Below are 14,504 nucleotides of genomic sequence, written 5' to 3' on the forward strand. Positions count from 1 at the left end.
TTTGGTTATTTATTTACCAAGAGGAAGGTCAGCAAAGCAAGTTTAGGTCAGACTGTGATCACATCATCACTGACTGCACCTGTTATTGCCACTTTACATAATTGCAAACATTTTCCACAATTAGGGTTATATATGCCGAAAAAACACAATGAGTTTATTTTTAACAGATTACTCAGTGATGTTGATGAATGACATCTGGTCTGTGCCAAGTGCCAGTTTAATAGGAGTCACTGTTGTATGTCCATTAAACAGCAGGAAGTAGTTTTCTGTTTAATCATAAAAGTAAAAAAGCAAAGTAAAAAACCCTTTACCCTTTGAAGGTCATGCATGAATACAAGTGTGAAAAATGTATATATTATTCAGAAAAACAATAAAGAGAGCTATTTCAATGCCATTGTTTGTCAAAAATCTTGTTTAATTCTTTGAATTATGATAAAAAGTGAAAACTTGGTGTCAATACAGCATCGTTTGAATTGCACTTTACAGTATTGAATGTTGGTACATATCATACATCATTAATGTGGTTGTTACAACTGAAATAAAACAAAATCAGTCATTTTAAAGGACAATGTAAGTCATTATAGCTTTGTTTGTTAATCATATCAATCCAATACCTTTATATTAACTAGTTGTTCATGTAATTTCAGCACAATAGTGTCATTTGTAATACACAACAGGCTACCTTGAAGTCTCAAGTAAGGAAAACAACAGGTCATTTTGTGGTACAGCCTCAGTGAAAGATGGACAATTAAATACATCTGATTTTTACTCTCTAGTTTCAGCTTGACTTCATTGTAGCAAAAAACCCTTAAAGATCCGATCAGCTTCACAATGCCTCCCACACTCCATTAGCATATCATCATACATACATACAGCGTCAGCATCTTGAAGTCAGACATATTTGTAGATCTCTTTATCATTCAAGGGCTTCAGCCCCATACAAGGAATCCAAACATTATAAAAGGCTTCACACCTGATAAAGGCATTGATTTTATTCTTTTACTCCTCAATACTCTTCTTGACTTGACTGTAGTGAAACACTTCATACGCTATCTGCTCAGTATATTTCTCCACCCCACACTCCATGAGACATGCAAACCAACCATCTTCAATGTAAGCCAGATCTGAGTAACCACTGGGTCCACTGTTGATGATCCAGGGTTTGCTCCATGCATTTGGATCCTGTGGGGATTTATTCAGATACACTCCTAACTTGATCCTGTTGGACTGATCACTTGGGTGGGTGTATAGCAGCCACTGATTTGGGCTTGAGTCAGCCGTGGCACCTTCGCTTAGAGCTGGAAAGGAGACCACACTTCCCTGACAGCCTCCACCTGTTTCAACAAGCTTTCCAGCAGACGGGAGGGTTTTAAAACCAGACCCCGTATCGATAGCTTCCACTCGATAGCCTCCCACACTACGGGCATTGCAGTAGATGTAGTTGTGGCCTGCATTATCAGACACCTCTGCCATTTCACATTCAACTGATTTTGTTTCAATCATCCTGCCAAATAGCCAACTACTGCCTTTATCATCACTATACAGAGCAAGGCCATACGGGACGGCGCAATAACATGATATGCAACAGTATGAGGTGGAGCAAGAAGCAAATGCATAAGTTGGAATAATCAATCTACCACTCTCTGTTTGAAGACCATGACCTGGACCAACAGCAAATGTGGCCCATTCACTGATATCAGGAAGATGTGACAAATCAGTCACCCCGCTCCAAGTCTGGCCACCGTCTTCTGTTGTAATGTAGCAGAGACGAGCCTCGTTATGGCCCGTGAATCTCTGCCAGCACTCTGAGACGACGCCTTTAACACAGATGAAGATCAGGAAAAGTGTTTTGCTGGTTTTCTCGTACACTGGACAGGGGTTCATCGGACGATATCCATCAACATGTGCCTCCTTCACCACTTTGAGCTCCGACCACTAGAGAGAACATTAATCAGGGATGTGTGAATGAAACAAAGCAGATTCACAAGTAATTTAGCAATGAAACAATTGTTTGGGATGATTACCTCAATTGTTCTCACACCAGTGCTCTCCTCCTTCTTCAGTGTTCCTGTTTTCAAAACCAGGTGTTTTGTACTGGCGTCACCTGAAGTACTCCTCTGCTCTGCAAAGGCCATGAAGATCTTTCTGTCTTTGTCGTAGAAAAGAGAAGGAATCCTGTACACCTCGTTCACCTTGGAGAGAAAGACGGTTCTTTCTTCCTGGATTTTTTGATGTGAGGGTTTGTTGCCCATGGTTGCTGTCCAATGCGTATCAGCATATACCGTTTAAGCTTATGAGTAAAGACTCCTCCGTCGTTCACACAGGGCAGCACCAAGCCTTATAAAACAATAAGGCTTGGTGCTGCCCTGTGTGAATGACCGAGGAGTCTTTTATTACAGACTCAACATCATTGTCCACTTCTCAAGAAGTGACTTGAAAAAGCAGGAAAATCCTCTTCAGCACTTTGCGGTTGAATAGCAGAAAACCAAAGTCCACTTCCTTTGCAGCAGTAACACACAAGTGACTACGAGCAAACATCAGGACTGCTACAGGCTCATTGACCTTTGATGCATGGAGGTATGATTTCAGTTAATCTTTTATTTCTTTACTCTCCTACAACATGACCCTGCATCTGTGCTGCTTTCTCTCTTGGCATCTTTCTCACCATGGACCTCCTGAACTATTAGCATGAGCTAAAGGATCATTTCATCCAAGTTACAAAAGATATTTTGTATTTGGTGCATGGCCATCAGAGGTGTTGATATCATATTTTCACTACATGATTATGGTGGCCGAAAGAGAACATGATAACGATAATATCTAATATATAGAAGATTTGAAGAGAGAAATGCAGTCAGTCAAATTACTGTTGAACTTAATTCATTGTGTGTTTTGTTGCTTTTATCGTTGAAGAATTACAAAAAATTTAGGAGGCGAATATCTCATCTCATCTCATCTCATCTCATTATCTTTTGCCGCTTAATCCGTGTGGGTCGCAGAGAGATGTTGCCGCTATATCCCCCCCGTTCAGGGGGGTTGCGGGTTGCTGGAGCCAATCCCAGTATTTAAATGGGCGGAGGCTAGGGTATATCCCTGGATGGCCGCCAGCTCATCGCAGGGCCCTTCTGACGGCAGAGGCTGCCCCACAGGGTGCCAACTGCACGCCAGGAGCAATGTCAGGGTTCAGTATCTTGCTCAAGGATACTTCGGCCTGTAGCTCAGTTCCGCCCAGGGGAGCCGGGGTTTCGAACCAGCGACCTTCTGGTCGCCAGCCTGCGAATATCAATATTTAATGTTTAAAGGTTTAAGGGAAATTCTCCTTGTTGAGATAGAAAGTTGCTAATTCTCTGAAGAATTTCAGAATCAGTATCATGAATCAGATCTCTTTAATACATGCTGCATGGAGAGAAGACCCAAAGTGTTCTCTCCAGTCTTCCAAATGTTTCTGCCTTAAATACAGTGGTTGCATACTTTACGACAGTCATGAATTACTTCTTCCCAAAAACAATGACCCCCTGGTGTCTGTTTTGATCATGTCTTTCCCAGGGCAGTGACCATTTGCTGTTTTATTGAAATGTAAATGTCATCTTATCATCCTTCCTGTAAACACCTCAGGCAGAGAGAATTTGCTAAGAACTGACATCCTGGGAAGCACGCTCATTGTTTTTTTCCCCAAGAGTTGGATGATGAGATCATCACCACTTTCATTCTGCATGAAGTATGGGGCTAAAGCCAGGTTACAGTTAGCTTAGCTTAGCATTAATATTAAATCAGTGCATCAGCTAGCCAGGGTTAAAAAAATCTACCTCCCAACACCACTAAATCTCACTAAATAACACTTTGCCTCACCTGCACACAGCGACAGAAATTTAAAACCAAGAGTCATGGCTTTACTGGGAGTTACATGCTGTAACCATAGACTGCATAAAGATGGACGACGCTCTACCACCTCCTCCCAATGTACAAAAATGAAGCCAAAAATCCTGGATACAGGTGCGGCCATCTTGAACTGGCGATGTCATTTGGAGCCAGAGTCTGTGCAGTACTGATTGGGCGGTCGAGTACCGAGTTCCCGCCCATACACCTGCCCAATTCAACTGCAAGCAGGGCTCAGCTGTCAGTCATTATGTCACACCCTCTTTTTCTAGCATGATAACTAATTAAAACCAAACTTATCAGGAAAATGACTATTTGAACTTACATCAGCAAGATAAGAGCTACCTAAAATAACAGAAACCATCTTTGTGAAGAATTTATTTGACTTTTACTCTGAGTATTTTGGCTCGTGTCCCATCTGCTGACATTTTGGGGGCGGGACTTATGACCTACACTGCAGACAGCCATCCTGACCAAAATCCATTTTTAAAAATGTATCACTAATTACATTGCAGACTTGTGCATTTATTAATTAGTTACCAACTTGAATTGTTGGCAAATGAGAAACCTTTTACCAGTGACTTTATTAACATTTCCAACTGCAGAATTGAAGGTTAGAAAGATTAGAGAAAGTCGGGCCAGTTACCTTTCAATGAATTTAATAATGGATTCATTAATCCTTCCTGATTAGAGTCGGTGCTGTATTTCTTTTGAAAACAGGAAGAAGAATTTTTCTGCTCCCTTCCTTTTTGGCAAAACAGCAGCTTCCTGTGAGAGAAAGTAACCGGCGATACTGTACAACTATTATATATGTTATAGATGAGTCCCATTCAAGGAAAACAAAAAATCTTTAAAAATAGAGAGACATCATGTAAAGATTTTTCTTCACTCTGTAATGCCGTGTGTAACCTAGATGAGAAACACAATAAACTGATTTAACTTAAGATCAAACTTAAAAATAAGCAAACATAATAATTATTGTGTTTAATGTAACAGAATGTCATAAAAGCAGTTTACTGTTCAATTTATTATTATTTTGTGTGTACTGCTCCTTTAACAAGTGCTGGTCAGGTGACTACAGCGCCGCTTGCTGGAGAGAGGGAGGATAATTAGAGCGAGAGCGGAATGCTACAGACGGCAGAAGGGAAAGAGAACGTAAATAGGAGTAAAAGCAGACTATTTTGAGGTTTTACACCTTGTTTTTCTTTTATTTTGGGAGGATATTGTACCGAACTGCTGTTCACGTTGCTGGATTCAGTTTTTTGCACTTTTGAACGAGGATTTGGTGAGTGGAAAAAGCTATTTTTTCAGTGTGTGTATTAGCAGGTATTCCTTTGTCATATAAGTTCAGTGTGAAGACGATATTACTCGCAGCTAAGCTAAAGCAGCCTGAACAACTGTTATGCTGTGTATTTTGTATTTTCATTTGTGTAATGTGTAGCTAAGAGCTAAAAAAAACAGCTTACACGGTCAAGTTGTCTCACGGTGGAGAAAAAGCGAGAGCAGGGCCGCCATTTTAGGGTGCGGTTTGTATTTAAGTTGATAGTTAATCTGTATTTCAGTACTAGTACTTTCTTTTTATTTAATTTCCTGATTTATGTGAAGCTAAAATGCCTGCATGTGCGTTGCCTTGGCCAGGTTTTTTAGTCGGGATCGCTGGTGTGTGAATACCATGGATGTATTATTAGTGGATACAGGACCGGAAAATGGCCGCCGTTGATTTCAACGGAGTTGCTCGCCTGGCGCATACGCCGAAAAAGTTTCTGACTTCCGGGTTTACTTCCGCGTTATGGGGCCCATAGAGCATGCGCAGTTGAGTCACCCCCCATGATGCTCTGGGGCCTCCCATCATGCCCTGGGGCAATGAGAACGAGCAAATTGCGTTCTGGACAAGCGCCGCGCGCTCATGAGTGCTTGTGGATGAGTTTGACTGGTAACGACAGATCTACACAATCAAATGATGGATTTATAGCGCACATCAACCGATGATGTTCTCAAAGTCATGGTTATAGACTACACGTGGTTAATTTGTGTTGTTTTATTATTTCTAAGTAAGGATAAAACGTTGTTCTCCGCTGTTTTCCTAACCCTCCTCCCGGTCGTATGCATTTGTTTTCAGCGAAGTCAATCGGTGGATCGATGGATTATCATATACATGTTATGTTGTGTGTATTTGTGTAGTCCGATCTGTCATAAACAACAGATTACATGTTACGGGGCGCGTAACGTGTCGTGGACTCACGGTGCCACAGAGATGGGAGCTTTTTTTTTTTCACTGAGACGAGAGAGCTGAGCCTGTGGCCAGAGCGACTGTCTGTTTAGTGTTTCATACTGAACACAGTGACTCAACTAAATGCACACACCTATGGCACTATATTCTACACATGTGAGACACAGTAATGATGGCACATGTTCCACCAAATACTAACAAAGTGATACAGCATGTCCAGTCTCCCTCTATTCAGGATCCTGACTCTCCCTTTCAGGTGGAGCTGCTGTGATGTGTAAACAATGTTGTGTGCGAATCCAATAAAGTACAAATATCTACCGAAGTGCAAGTGCCATTATTCATGTGCATTAAGTTGATTGTTCATATATGTATAAAAAAAATAATTGTAAAATATTTCCAAGGCTCAAACAAATCTGTCCCAAGTAAAAATTGTTTAATTTGTGATTACAGTCTGCAAACCTGAGAAAAATAGTTTGTAAGAGCCAAGTGAGAGTATAACATGTGACTGCATGTTGACTGTTGTTTTTTACTTTCTTTAAATAGAGAATGCTTTGACATTACGTAACTAAAATGTGCATTTCTTAATTCATTTTATCTTTTTTTTCTATTTTATTCAGCTTTATTATTTATTGCGTTGTCGTTTATACTTGCATCATCATCAGTATGCTCTGCTGCAGACTGCATGACTCCAGGCCATCAGACTGAGACGGTTCAAACCGTAATAAAAGGTCGTTATGACAGGATGAAAAGGATATTAAACAGTCATCATCACCGACACTATCACATGCATGGTAAATAACTTTTTGACTTTTCCACAGCAGTGGACGGCAGTAAGTGAAAATGTGGTCATTAAGCGGGTGATTTAACGCCAAAATACCTTTAAAATTGCATTTAAAAATACATGGCATTAAAATATGAAACTTGTATCACAACTCTGTCTCGAAAAAGACTCACCCTGGAGTCGTTTAATTCACTTTTCCCACCACGTTTAGCCCCGTTCAGAGCTGTCATTAAGCCAACAGGCATCCTCGCTCCCGAGACACAGCACGACCGCGCTTGGGAGTTCACGCACACAGCTGTGACGTCACCATTGAAAATGAGACTTTGGGGGGGCTTTTCTGGCCTTTAGAAAACTTTTTGACGGTTTAAAAGTCCATGACTTAAAAAAATGGAATAGAAAGATTAGCAGTTAACAGTGCTGACAGCTGGAGGTGTCCTGAGAACAGTTTTACAGGCTTCTCTTTTACTATTACGGCTTATGGGAAAAATGCTTTCTGGGCCCCATGGGATTTTTTGTTGCAATACCGCGAGTGGCCACTGGAAAAAATCGGCGTGCCTGCTGAGAGGCGTCGTCATATCCAGGTTATATTATAGATCCATGGTGAATACACTTGGAGCCGTGGAAACAAGATGGCGAGCTTCCCATAGGAGAGAGAGTCGGAGCGGAGGATCACCTGTGCTGCAAAACTCACCTACACACGTGGACAAAGACACTGATTCTGACACTGGGATCGTGGTAGGACAGAACTGACAGGTTTTGCTGCAACACACAGTGAATTTCATTTGGACTGAGAAAGGACTTAACCAAAAGACTGGTCATATATCAAACTGAAGAAATCTGAGTTATTGATCTGTGAGATCTGATTGAGTTGTATTTTTGATACATTTTTTATTTTTTATTTGCATTTTCTTTTCTTTTTTTTATTCCCTTTTCATTATTGTGTGCCAATTTGGTATGACGTGAATGGGTTTTGTAAAAGTGATTTAAAGCTTAAATAGAGCTGGTTAAGCAAATTAAAGAGATAGAAGAAAATTAGAATTAAAACTCATAAATAGGCCTAAACTAAGATAAAATGAGAACTTAAACTGAGTAAACTCAAAATAGATACCAAGAACTAAACAACCAACATAGGAAACCTAAATACAAAATTATATCTCAACTCAAATGGGTTGGATTGAATCCAAATAAGATAAATAGGGAAAAATAGCCTTATTTTTCTGAGGTTGGGTTTCATTTTGAATGGTTGGAGGGAGATTGAACGATTCATGTTGTGTGTGTTTGTGTAAAAGTGTTTTGGTACCACTGTTACTGTTTTTCTAATAATTTTTCTATATAAATTAGCTGGCAGTTAAAACTCACTCACTGGTCTGTGGTCTGTTAGTCTTAAACACTAATATCACCACTCTTCCTGAACCTAGACTCTAGTCCTACACCTAAAGTGCTACACGTGCTTGACCTGATTGTAGTGGGAAAAACTTCACACGCTATCTGCTCAGTTTTTTTCTGCTCCCCACACTCCACAAGACCATAAGGTCTGAGTAACCACTGGGTCCACTACTGATTATTCACCTTTCACAGCAGCATTTGTGTACAAGAACAAACAAATAAGAGTACAAAAACAATGTTAAGACAGTACTGATAATCAAAGTTAAAAAATGTGCTCCTTTGAGGACGTGCATGCTTACAAATGTGCACAACAGATTCACTCTGCAGAAAACCAATAAAGAAAGTGCTTATAACTCAATTTATTTGTCAAAAAATCTTGTTTTTCTGTTTACATTTAATAAAAAAAACCATTAAATCTGTGCCAGTACAGCATTGCTTGAGTTACACCACATAAGTATGAAATGTTAGTACAGTATCATAATGAATATGGTTGTTACAGCTGAAATCAATCTAAAAACAAAATCAATCATATCAATCAATACATGTAAATAATTATACCTTTGCAAATCCAACACTTTTAATATGTCTAATAGTTGTTAATACGATTTTCAGTAGATTCTCTTATAATTTACAACACGTTAGATGAAAGTCCATTCTTCATTGCTCGCTCCTGATCTTGGCTGTCTCACCCCAACACTGTAACTTGTTCTCTCCACATGGTGTCAATGCTTTTCACTGTTCTCTAAAGTTAATGAAGTTTACATTAGCTGATCATGTAGCTGATAAGTTCATGGGAGTAGGAACTCGGCACAGTTCACTGAGGGAAAACTGACTTTCAGCCCTGAAACACCTGGTTGGAAACACCATGGCACTTTGTTTGATCTTTCACTTAATCTTATCTTTTTTACATGAATGAGTGTAAACGCTGATTCAAACACGTTAAAAACTTTAACTCTATACATGAAAATAATAAACTTGTATGTAGACAAGAACAAACATTAGCAAAATATCCCCCACATACATCATTAATATGGTTGTTACAGCTGATATAAAAACAAAATCAGTCATTTTCATGGACAGTGTAAGTCATCATGACTTTGTTTCTCAATCCAACACCTTTATATTGAGTAATTATAAGTGTGATTACAGTACAATAGCATCACTTGTAATACACAACAAGCTGCTCTGAAGTCTTCCTGAAAATTTGTGGTACAGCCACAGAGAAAGCAAAAACCTCTAAAGGCTCTCTGATCAACTTCACAATGCTTCCCAAACACCGTTAGCCTGAGCATAAAATCAGATATTTACAAGCTTGGTCAGCATCAGAATCTAAAAGTCAAGTTAATCATTTCAGGTCTTCAGCCCCGTACAATGTCTACAAAATGGTTATAAAAATGAAGAGAAGGCTTCACATCAGATAAAAACAATATCTTTCCCTGCAATGCCCTGTTCGACTTGACTGTAGTGAAACACTTCACACTTTATCTGTTCAGTTTCTTTCTGCACCCCACACTCCATAAGACATGCAAACCAACCATCTTCAATGTAAGCCAGGTCTGAGTAACCACTAGGTCCACTGTTGATGATCCAGGGTTTGCTCCATGCATTTGGATCCTGTGGGGATTTATTCAGATACACTCCTAAAGCAATCCTCTTGCACGGATCACTTGGGTGGGTGTAGAGCAGCCACTTATTTGGGCTTGAGTCAGCTGTGGCACCTTCGCTTAGAGCTGGAAAGGAGACCACACTTCCCTGACAGCCTCTACCTGTTTCAACAAGCTTTCCAGCAGATGGGAGGGTTTTAAAACCAGCCCCCGAATCAATAGCTTCCACTCGATAGCCTCCCTCACTACGGGCATTGCAGTAGATGTAGTTGTGGCCCTCATTATCAGACACCTCTGCCATTTCACATTCAACTGATTTTGTTTCAATCAGCTTGCTAAAATGCCAACTACTGCCTTCCTCATCACGATACAGAGCGAGAGCATGTGGGACAGAGCACTTACATGATATGCAACAGTATGAGGTGGAGCAAGAAGCATATGCATAAGTTGGAATAATCAATCTTCCACTCTCTGTTTGAAGACCATGACCTGGACCAACAGCAAATGTGGCCCATTCACTGATATCAGGAAGATGTGACAAATCAGTCACCCCGTTCCAAGTCTGGCCACCATTTTCTGTTGTAATGTAGCAGAGACGAGCCTCGTTACGGCCCCAGAATCTCTGCCAGCACTCTGAGACGACGCCCTTAACACAGATGAAGAACAGGAAAAGTGTTTTGCTGGTTTTCTCGTACACTGGACAGGGGTTCATCGGACGATATCCCTCAAGATGTGCCTCCTTCACCACTTTGAGCTCTGACCACTAGAGAGAACATTAATCAGAGATGTGTGAATGAAACAAAGCAGATTCACAAGTAATTTAGCAATAAAACAATTGTTTGAGATGATTACCTCAATTGTTCTCACACCAGTGCTCTCCTCCTTCTTCAGCGTTCCTGTTTTCAAAACCAGGTGTTTTGTACTGCTATCATCTACAGTCGCCCTCTGCTCTGCAAAGGCAAAAAAGATCTTTCTGTCTCTGTCGTAGAAAAGAGAAGGAATCCTGTAAACCCATTTCCCATCAGATTTAAGGAGAGTTTGTTTCTGCGGTTGATGATCCTTTAAAGTTATGTCATCCATGGTTGGTGTAAAATGATCGCACAATGGTTAAGAAAGAATGAAATGCAGAGTACACTGCTACAATCATTAGGGATTGGCCGCTGACGGTTCCAGGGTGGCGCAGTTTTTGAATGAGGGAGGAGTCTCTTATCACAGACTAAACATTACTGGTCACTTCTCAAGAAGTGACATGAAAAACAGGAAAATATGGAAGTTGAATAATTATTTTCTAGGAAGAGCATTAGGGGCACAAGTAACAAAGTGTTTGAATGCTGATCATGAACTCAGGAGTCTGCCTTTTTACTGAGAATTCAGAGATTAAACTTGTCAGAAATTAAAGTTCTTACAATTCAAATTAATGTTTCACATGTGGCACAAATCCTCTTCAGCACTTTTCAGTTGATTAACACAGAAAATAAAAGTCCACTTCCTCACTTGAGCAGAACAAAAACAGGTTTGGTTATTTTTTTACCAAGAGGAAGGTCAGCAAAGCAAGTTTAGGTCAGACTGTGATCACATCATCACTGACTGCACCTGTTATTGCCACTTTACATAATTGCAAGCATTTTCCAGAATTAGGGTTATACATGCCGAAAAAACACAATGAGTTTATTTTTAACAGATTACTCAGTGATGTTGATGAATGACATCCGGTCTGTGCCAAGTGCCAGTTTAATAGGAGTCACTGTTGTATGTCCATTAAACAACAGGAAGTAGTTTTCTGTTTAATCATAAAAGTAAAAAAGCAAAGTAAAAAACCCCTTACCCTTTGAAGGTCATGCATGAATACAAGTGTGAAAAATGTATATATTATTCAGAAAAACGATAAAGAGAGCTATTTCAATGCCATTGTTTGTCAAAAATCTTGTTTAATTCTTTGAATTATAATAAAAAACAAAAAATTGGTGTCAATACAGCATCGTTTGAATTGCACTTTACAGTATTGAATGTTGGTACATATCATACATCATTAATATGGTTGTTACAACTGAAATAAAACAAAATCAGTCATTTTAAAGGACACTGTAAGTCATTATAACTTTGTTCGTAAACCATATCAATCCAATACTTTTATAGTTTTACATGTAATTTCAGCACAATAGTGTCATTTGTAATACACAACAGGCTACTTTGAAGTCTCAAGGAAGGAAAACAACAGGTCATTTTGTGGTACAGCCTCAGTGAAAGATGGACAATTAAATACATCTGATTTTTACTCTCTAGTTTCAGCTTGACTTCATTGTAGCAAAAAACCCTTAAAGATCCGATCAGCTTCACAAGGCCTCCCACACACCATTAGCATATCATCATACATACATACAGCGTCAGCATCTTGAAGTAAGACATATTTGTAGATCTCTTTATCATTCAAGGGCTTCAGCCCCATACAAGGAATCCAAAAAATATAAAAGGCTTCACACCTGATAAAGGCATTGATTTTATTCTTTTACTCCTCAATGCTCTTCTTGACTTGACTGTAGTGAAACACTTCATACGCTATCTGCTCAGTATATTTCTCCACCCCACACTCCATGAGACATGCAAACCAACCATCTTCAATGTAAGCCAGGTCTGAGTAACCACTGGGTCCACTGTTGATGATCCAGGGTTTGCTCCATGCATTTGGATCCTGTGGGGATTTATTCAGATACACTCCTAAATTGATCCTGTTGGACTGATCACTTGGGTGGGTGTAGAGCAGCCACTTATTTGGGCTTGAGTCAGCCGTGGCACCTTCGCTTAGAGCTGGAAAGGAGACCACACTTCCCTGACAGCCTCTACCTGTTTCAACAAGCTTTCCAGCAGATGGGAGGGTTTTAAAACCAGCCCCCGTATCGATAGCTTCCACTCGATAGCCTCCCTCACTACGGGCATTGCAGTAGATGTAGTTGTGGCCTGCATTATCAGACACCTCTGCCATTTCACATTCAACTGATTTTGTTTCAATCATCCTGCCAAATAGCCAACTACTGCCTTTATCGTCACTATACAGAGCAAGGCCATACGGGACGGCGCAATAACATGATATGCAACAGTATGAGGTGGAGCAAGAAGCATATGCATAAGTTGGAATAATCAATCTACCACTCTCTGTTTGAAGACCATGACCTGGACCAACAGCAAATGTGGCCCATTCACTGATATCAGGAAGATGTGACAAATCAGTCACTCCGCTCCAAGTCTGGCCACCATCTTTTGTTGTAATGTAGCAGAGACGAGCCTCGTTACGGCCCCAGAATCTCTGCCAGCACTCTGAGACGACGCCCTTAACGCAGATGAAGAACAGGAAAAGTGTTTTGCTGGTTTTCTCGTACACTGGACAGGGGTTCATCGGACGATGTCCATCAAGATGTGCCTCCTTCACCACTTTGAGCTCCGACCACTAGAGAGAACATTAATCAGAGATGTGTGAATGAAACAAAGCAGATTTACAAGTAATTTAGCAATGAAACAATTGTTTGGGATGATTACCTCAATTGTTCTCACACCAGTGCTCTCCTCCTTCTTCAGCGTTCCTGTTTTCAAAACAAGGTGTTTTGTACTGGCGTCATCTGTAGTGCTCCTCTGCTCTGCAAAGGCCATGAAGATCTTTCTGTCTCTGTCGTAGAAAAGAGAAGGAATCCTGTACACCTCGTTCACCTTGGAGAGAAAGACGGTTCTTTCTTCTTGGATTTTTTGATGTGAGGGTTTGTTGCCCATGGTTGCTGTCCAATGCGCATCAGCATATACCGTTTAAGCTTATGAGAAAGGTGTTTATAAGGCTTGGTGCTGCCCTGTGTGGATGAGGGAGGAGTCTTTTATTACAGAAAATGACTCATTAACCAAGCACTAATAAATCAACTAATTAAGTAATAAAGATAACAGTCAGGGGGGTTGATGTCCTTATTCCCTCTACATCTTGATAAAACTACAGAAAGGCAAAGAAATGACAGGACAGGTTTTCACACCATGGTTGGAATATGTTTAATGCAAGGTGGATATTATTACATATCGCTAGTTATTCAAGGAAGTAAATGTAATAGCAGAACAGAGGCAGGATTGAAGACACATACATCTCAGAGAAAATTAATTAGATGGAGCTCTTTCTTGTAAAAGGGACAATGAATAAGATTTCAAGCAATAACATATTACATGATATCAAGCCAAAGTGGGAACAATCAATCTGTGTACCACTTGACACTTTGGCTGGCCCAGAGGTAAAAAGGCTGTAGTCCTTGTCAACATTACCAAGGACTGGATTGTAACAAATGAAACTTCTTACTAAATATACCACTTATAAATGGTGTACCACTTGTTATAACCTTTATTAAATCAGGTTAAAATCCACCAAGAGATTCCCAAATTTCAGATTCAGATTCTATCTCCCCCCACCATTGAATTCATGTTACAACACCGCTGTTGTTCGAATCATCTGCCCCCACAAGTGGTTCCCAGTTTGTTGCACTAGCAGCTGTTGGAAACACTACAAATTAAAATTATTAGTTCACAATTATAATAATGTTTTTAAGGAAAAGAGATACTTTTCTTCCGCACCTTTCTACAAGCTCTGCAGATGTATTATGTTATC

At 40.0% G+C, this 14,504-nt stretch overlaps 3 protein-coding genes across 3 annotated transcripts; all 3 read right to left on the reverse strand.

The window, feature by feature from the left end:
* Positions 1-999: 999 nt before the first annotated feature.
* Positions 1,000-2,252, reverse strand: LOC311274583 (sialidase-3-like; the record flags this gene model as incomplete). Its single annotated transcript, XM_084382388.1, has 2 exons — positions 1,000-1,935; positions 2,025-2,252. 2 exons carry the CDS (start codon positions 2,250-2,252, stop codon positions 1,000-1,002), a joined length of 1,164 nt encoding a protein of 387 aa, XP_084238514.1.
* Positions 2,253-7,736: 5,484 nt separating this feature from the next.
* On the reverse strand, positions 7,737-11,676 carry LOC311267493 (sialidase-3-like). The gene is made up of 2 exons (XM_084370586.1): positions 10,730-11,676; positions 7,737-10,640 (listed from the first exon to the last, which is right to left on the reverse strand). The coding sequence occupies exons 1-2, from the start codon at positions 10,955-10,957 to the stop codon at positions 9,687-9,689; spliced, it is 1,182 nt and encodes a 393-aa protein (XP_084226712.1). The 5' UTR covers positions 10,958-11,676; the 3' UTR covers positions 7,737-9,686.
* A 193-nt stretch (positions 11,677-11,869) lies between these two features.
* Positions 11,870-14,262, reverse strand: LOC311267556 (sialidase-3-like). Its single transcript, XM_084370675.1, has 2 exons — positions 13,409-14,262; positions 11,870-13,319 (listed from the first exon to the last, which is right to left on the reverse strand). The coding sequence occupies exons 1-2, from the start codon at positions 13,634-13,636 to the stop codon at positions 12,384-12,386; spliced, it is 1,164 nt and encodes a 387-aa protein (XP_084226801.1). The 5' UTR covers positions 13,637-14,262; the 3' UTR covers positions 11,870-12,383.
* Positions 14,263-14,504: the final 242 nt, after the last annotated feature.

This window comes from Pagrus pagrus (genome assembly GCF_965226575.1).
Source record: "Pagrus pagrus genome assembly, chromosome: 2".
Classification (NCBI taxonomy): Eukaryota; Metazoa; Chordata; class Actinopteri; order Spariformes; family Sparidae; genus Pagrus; species Pagrus pagrus.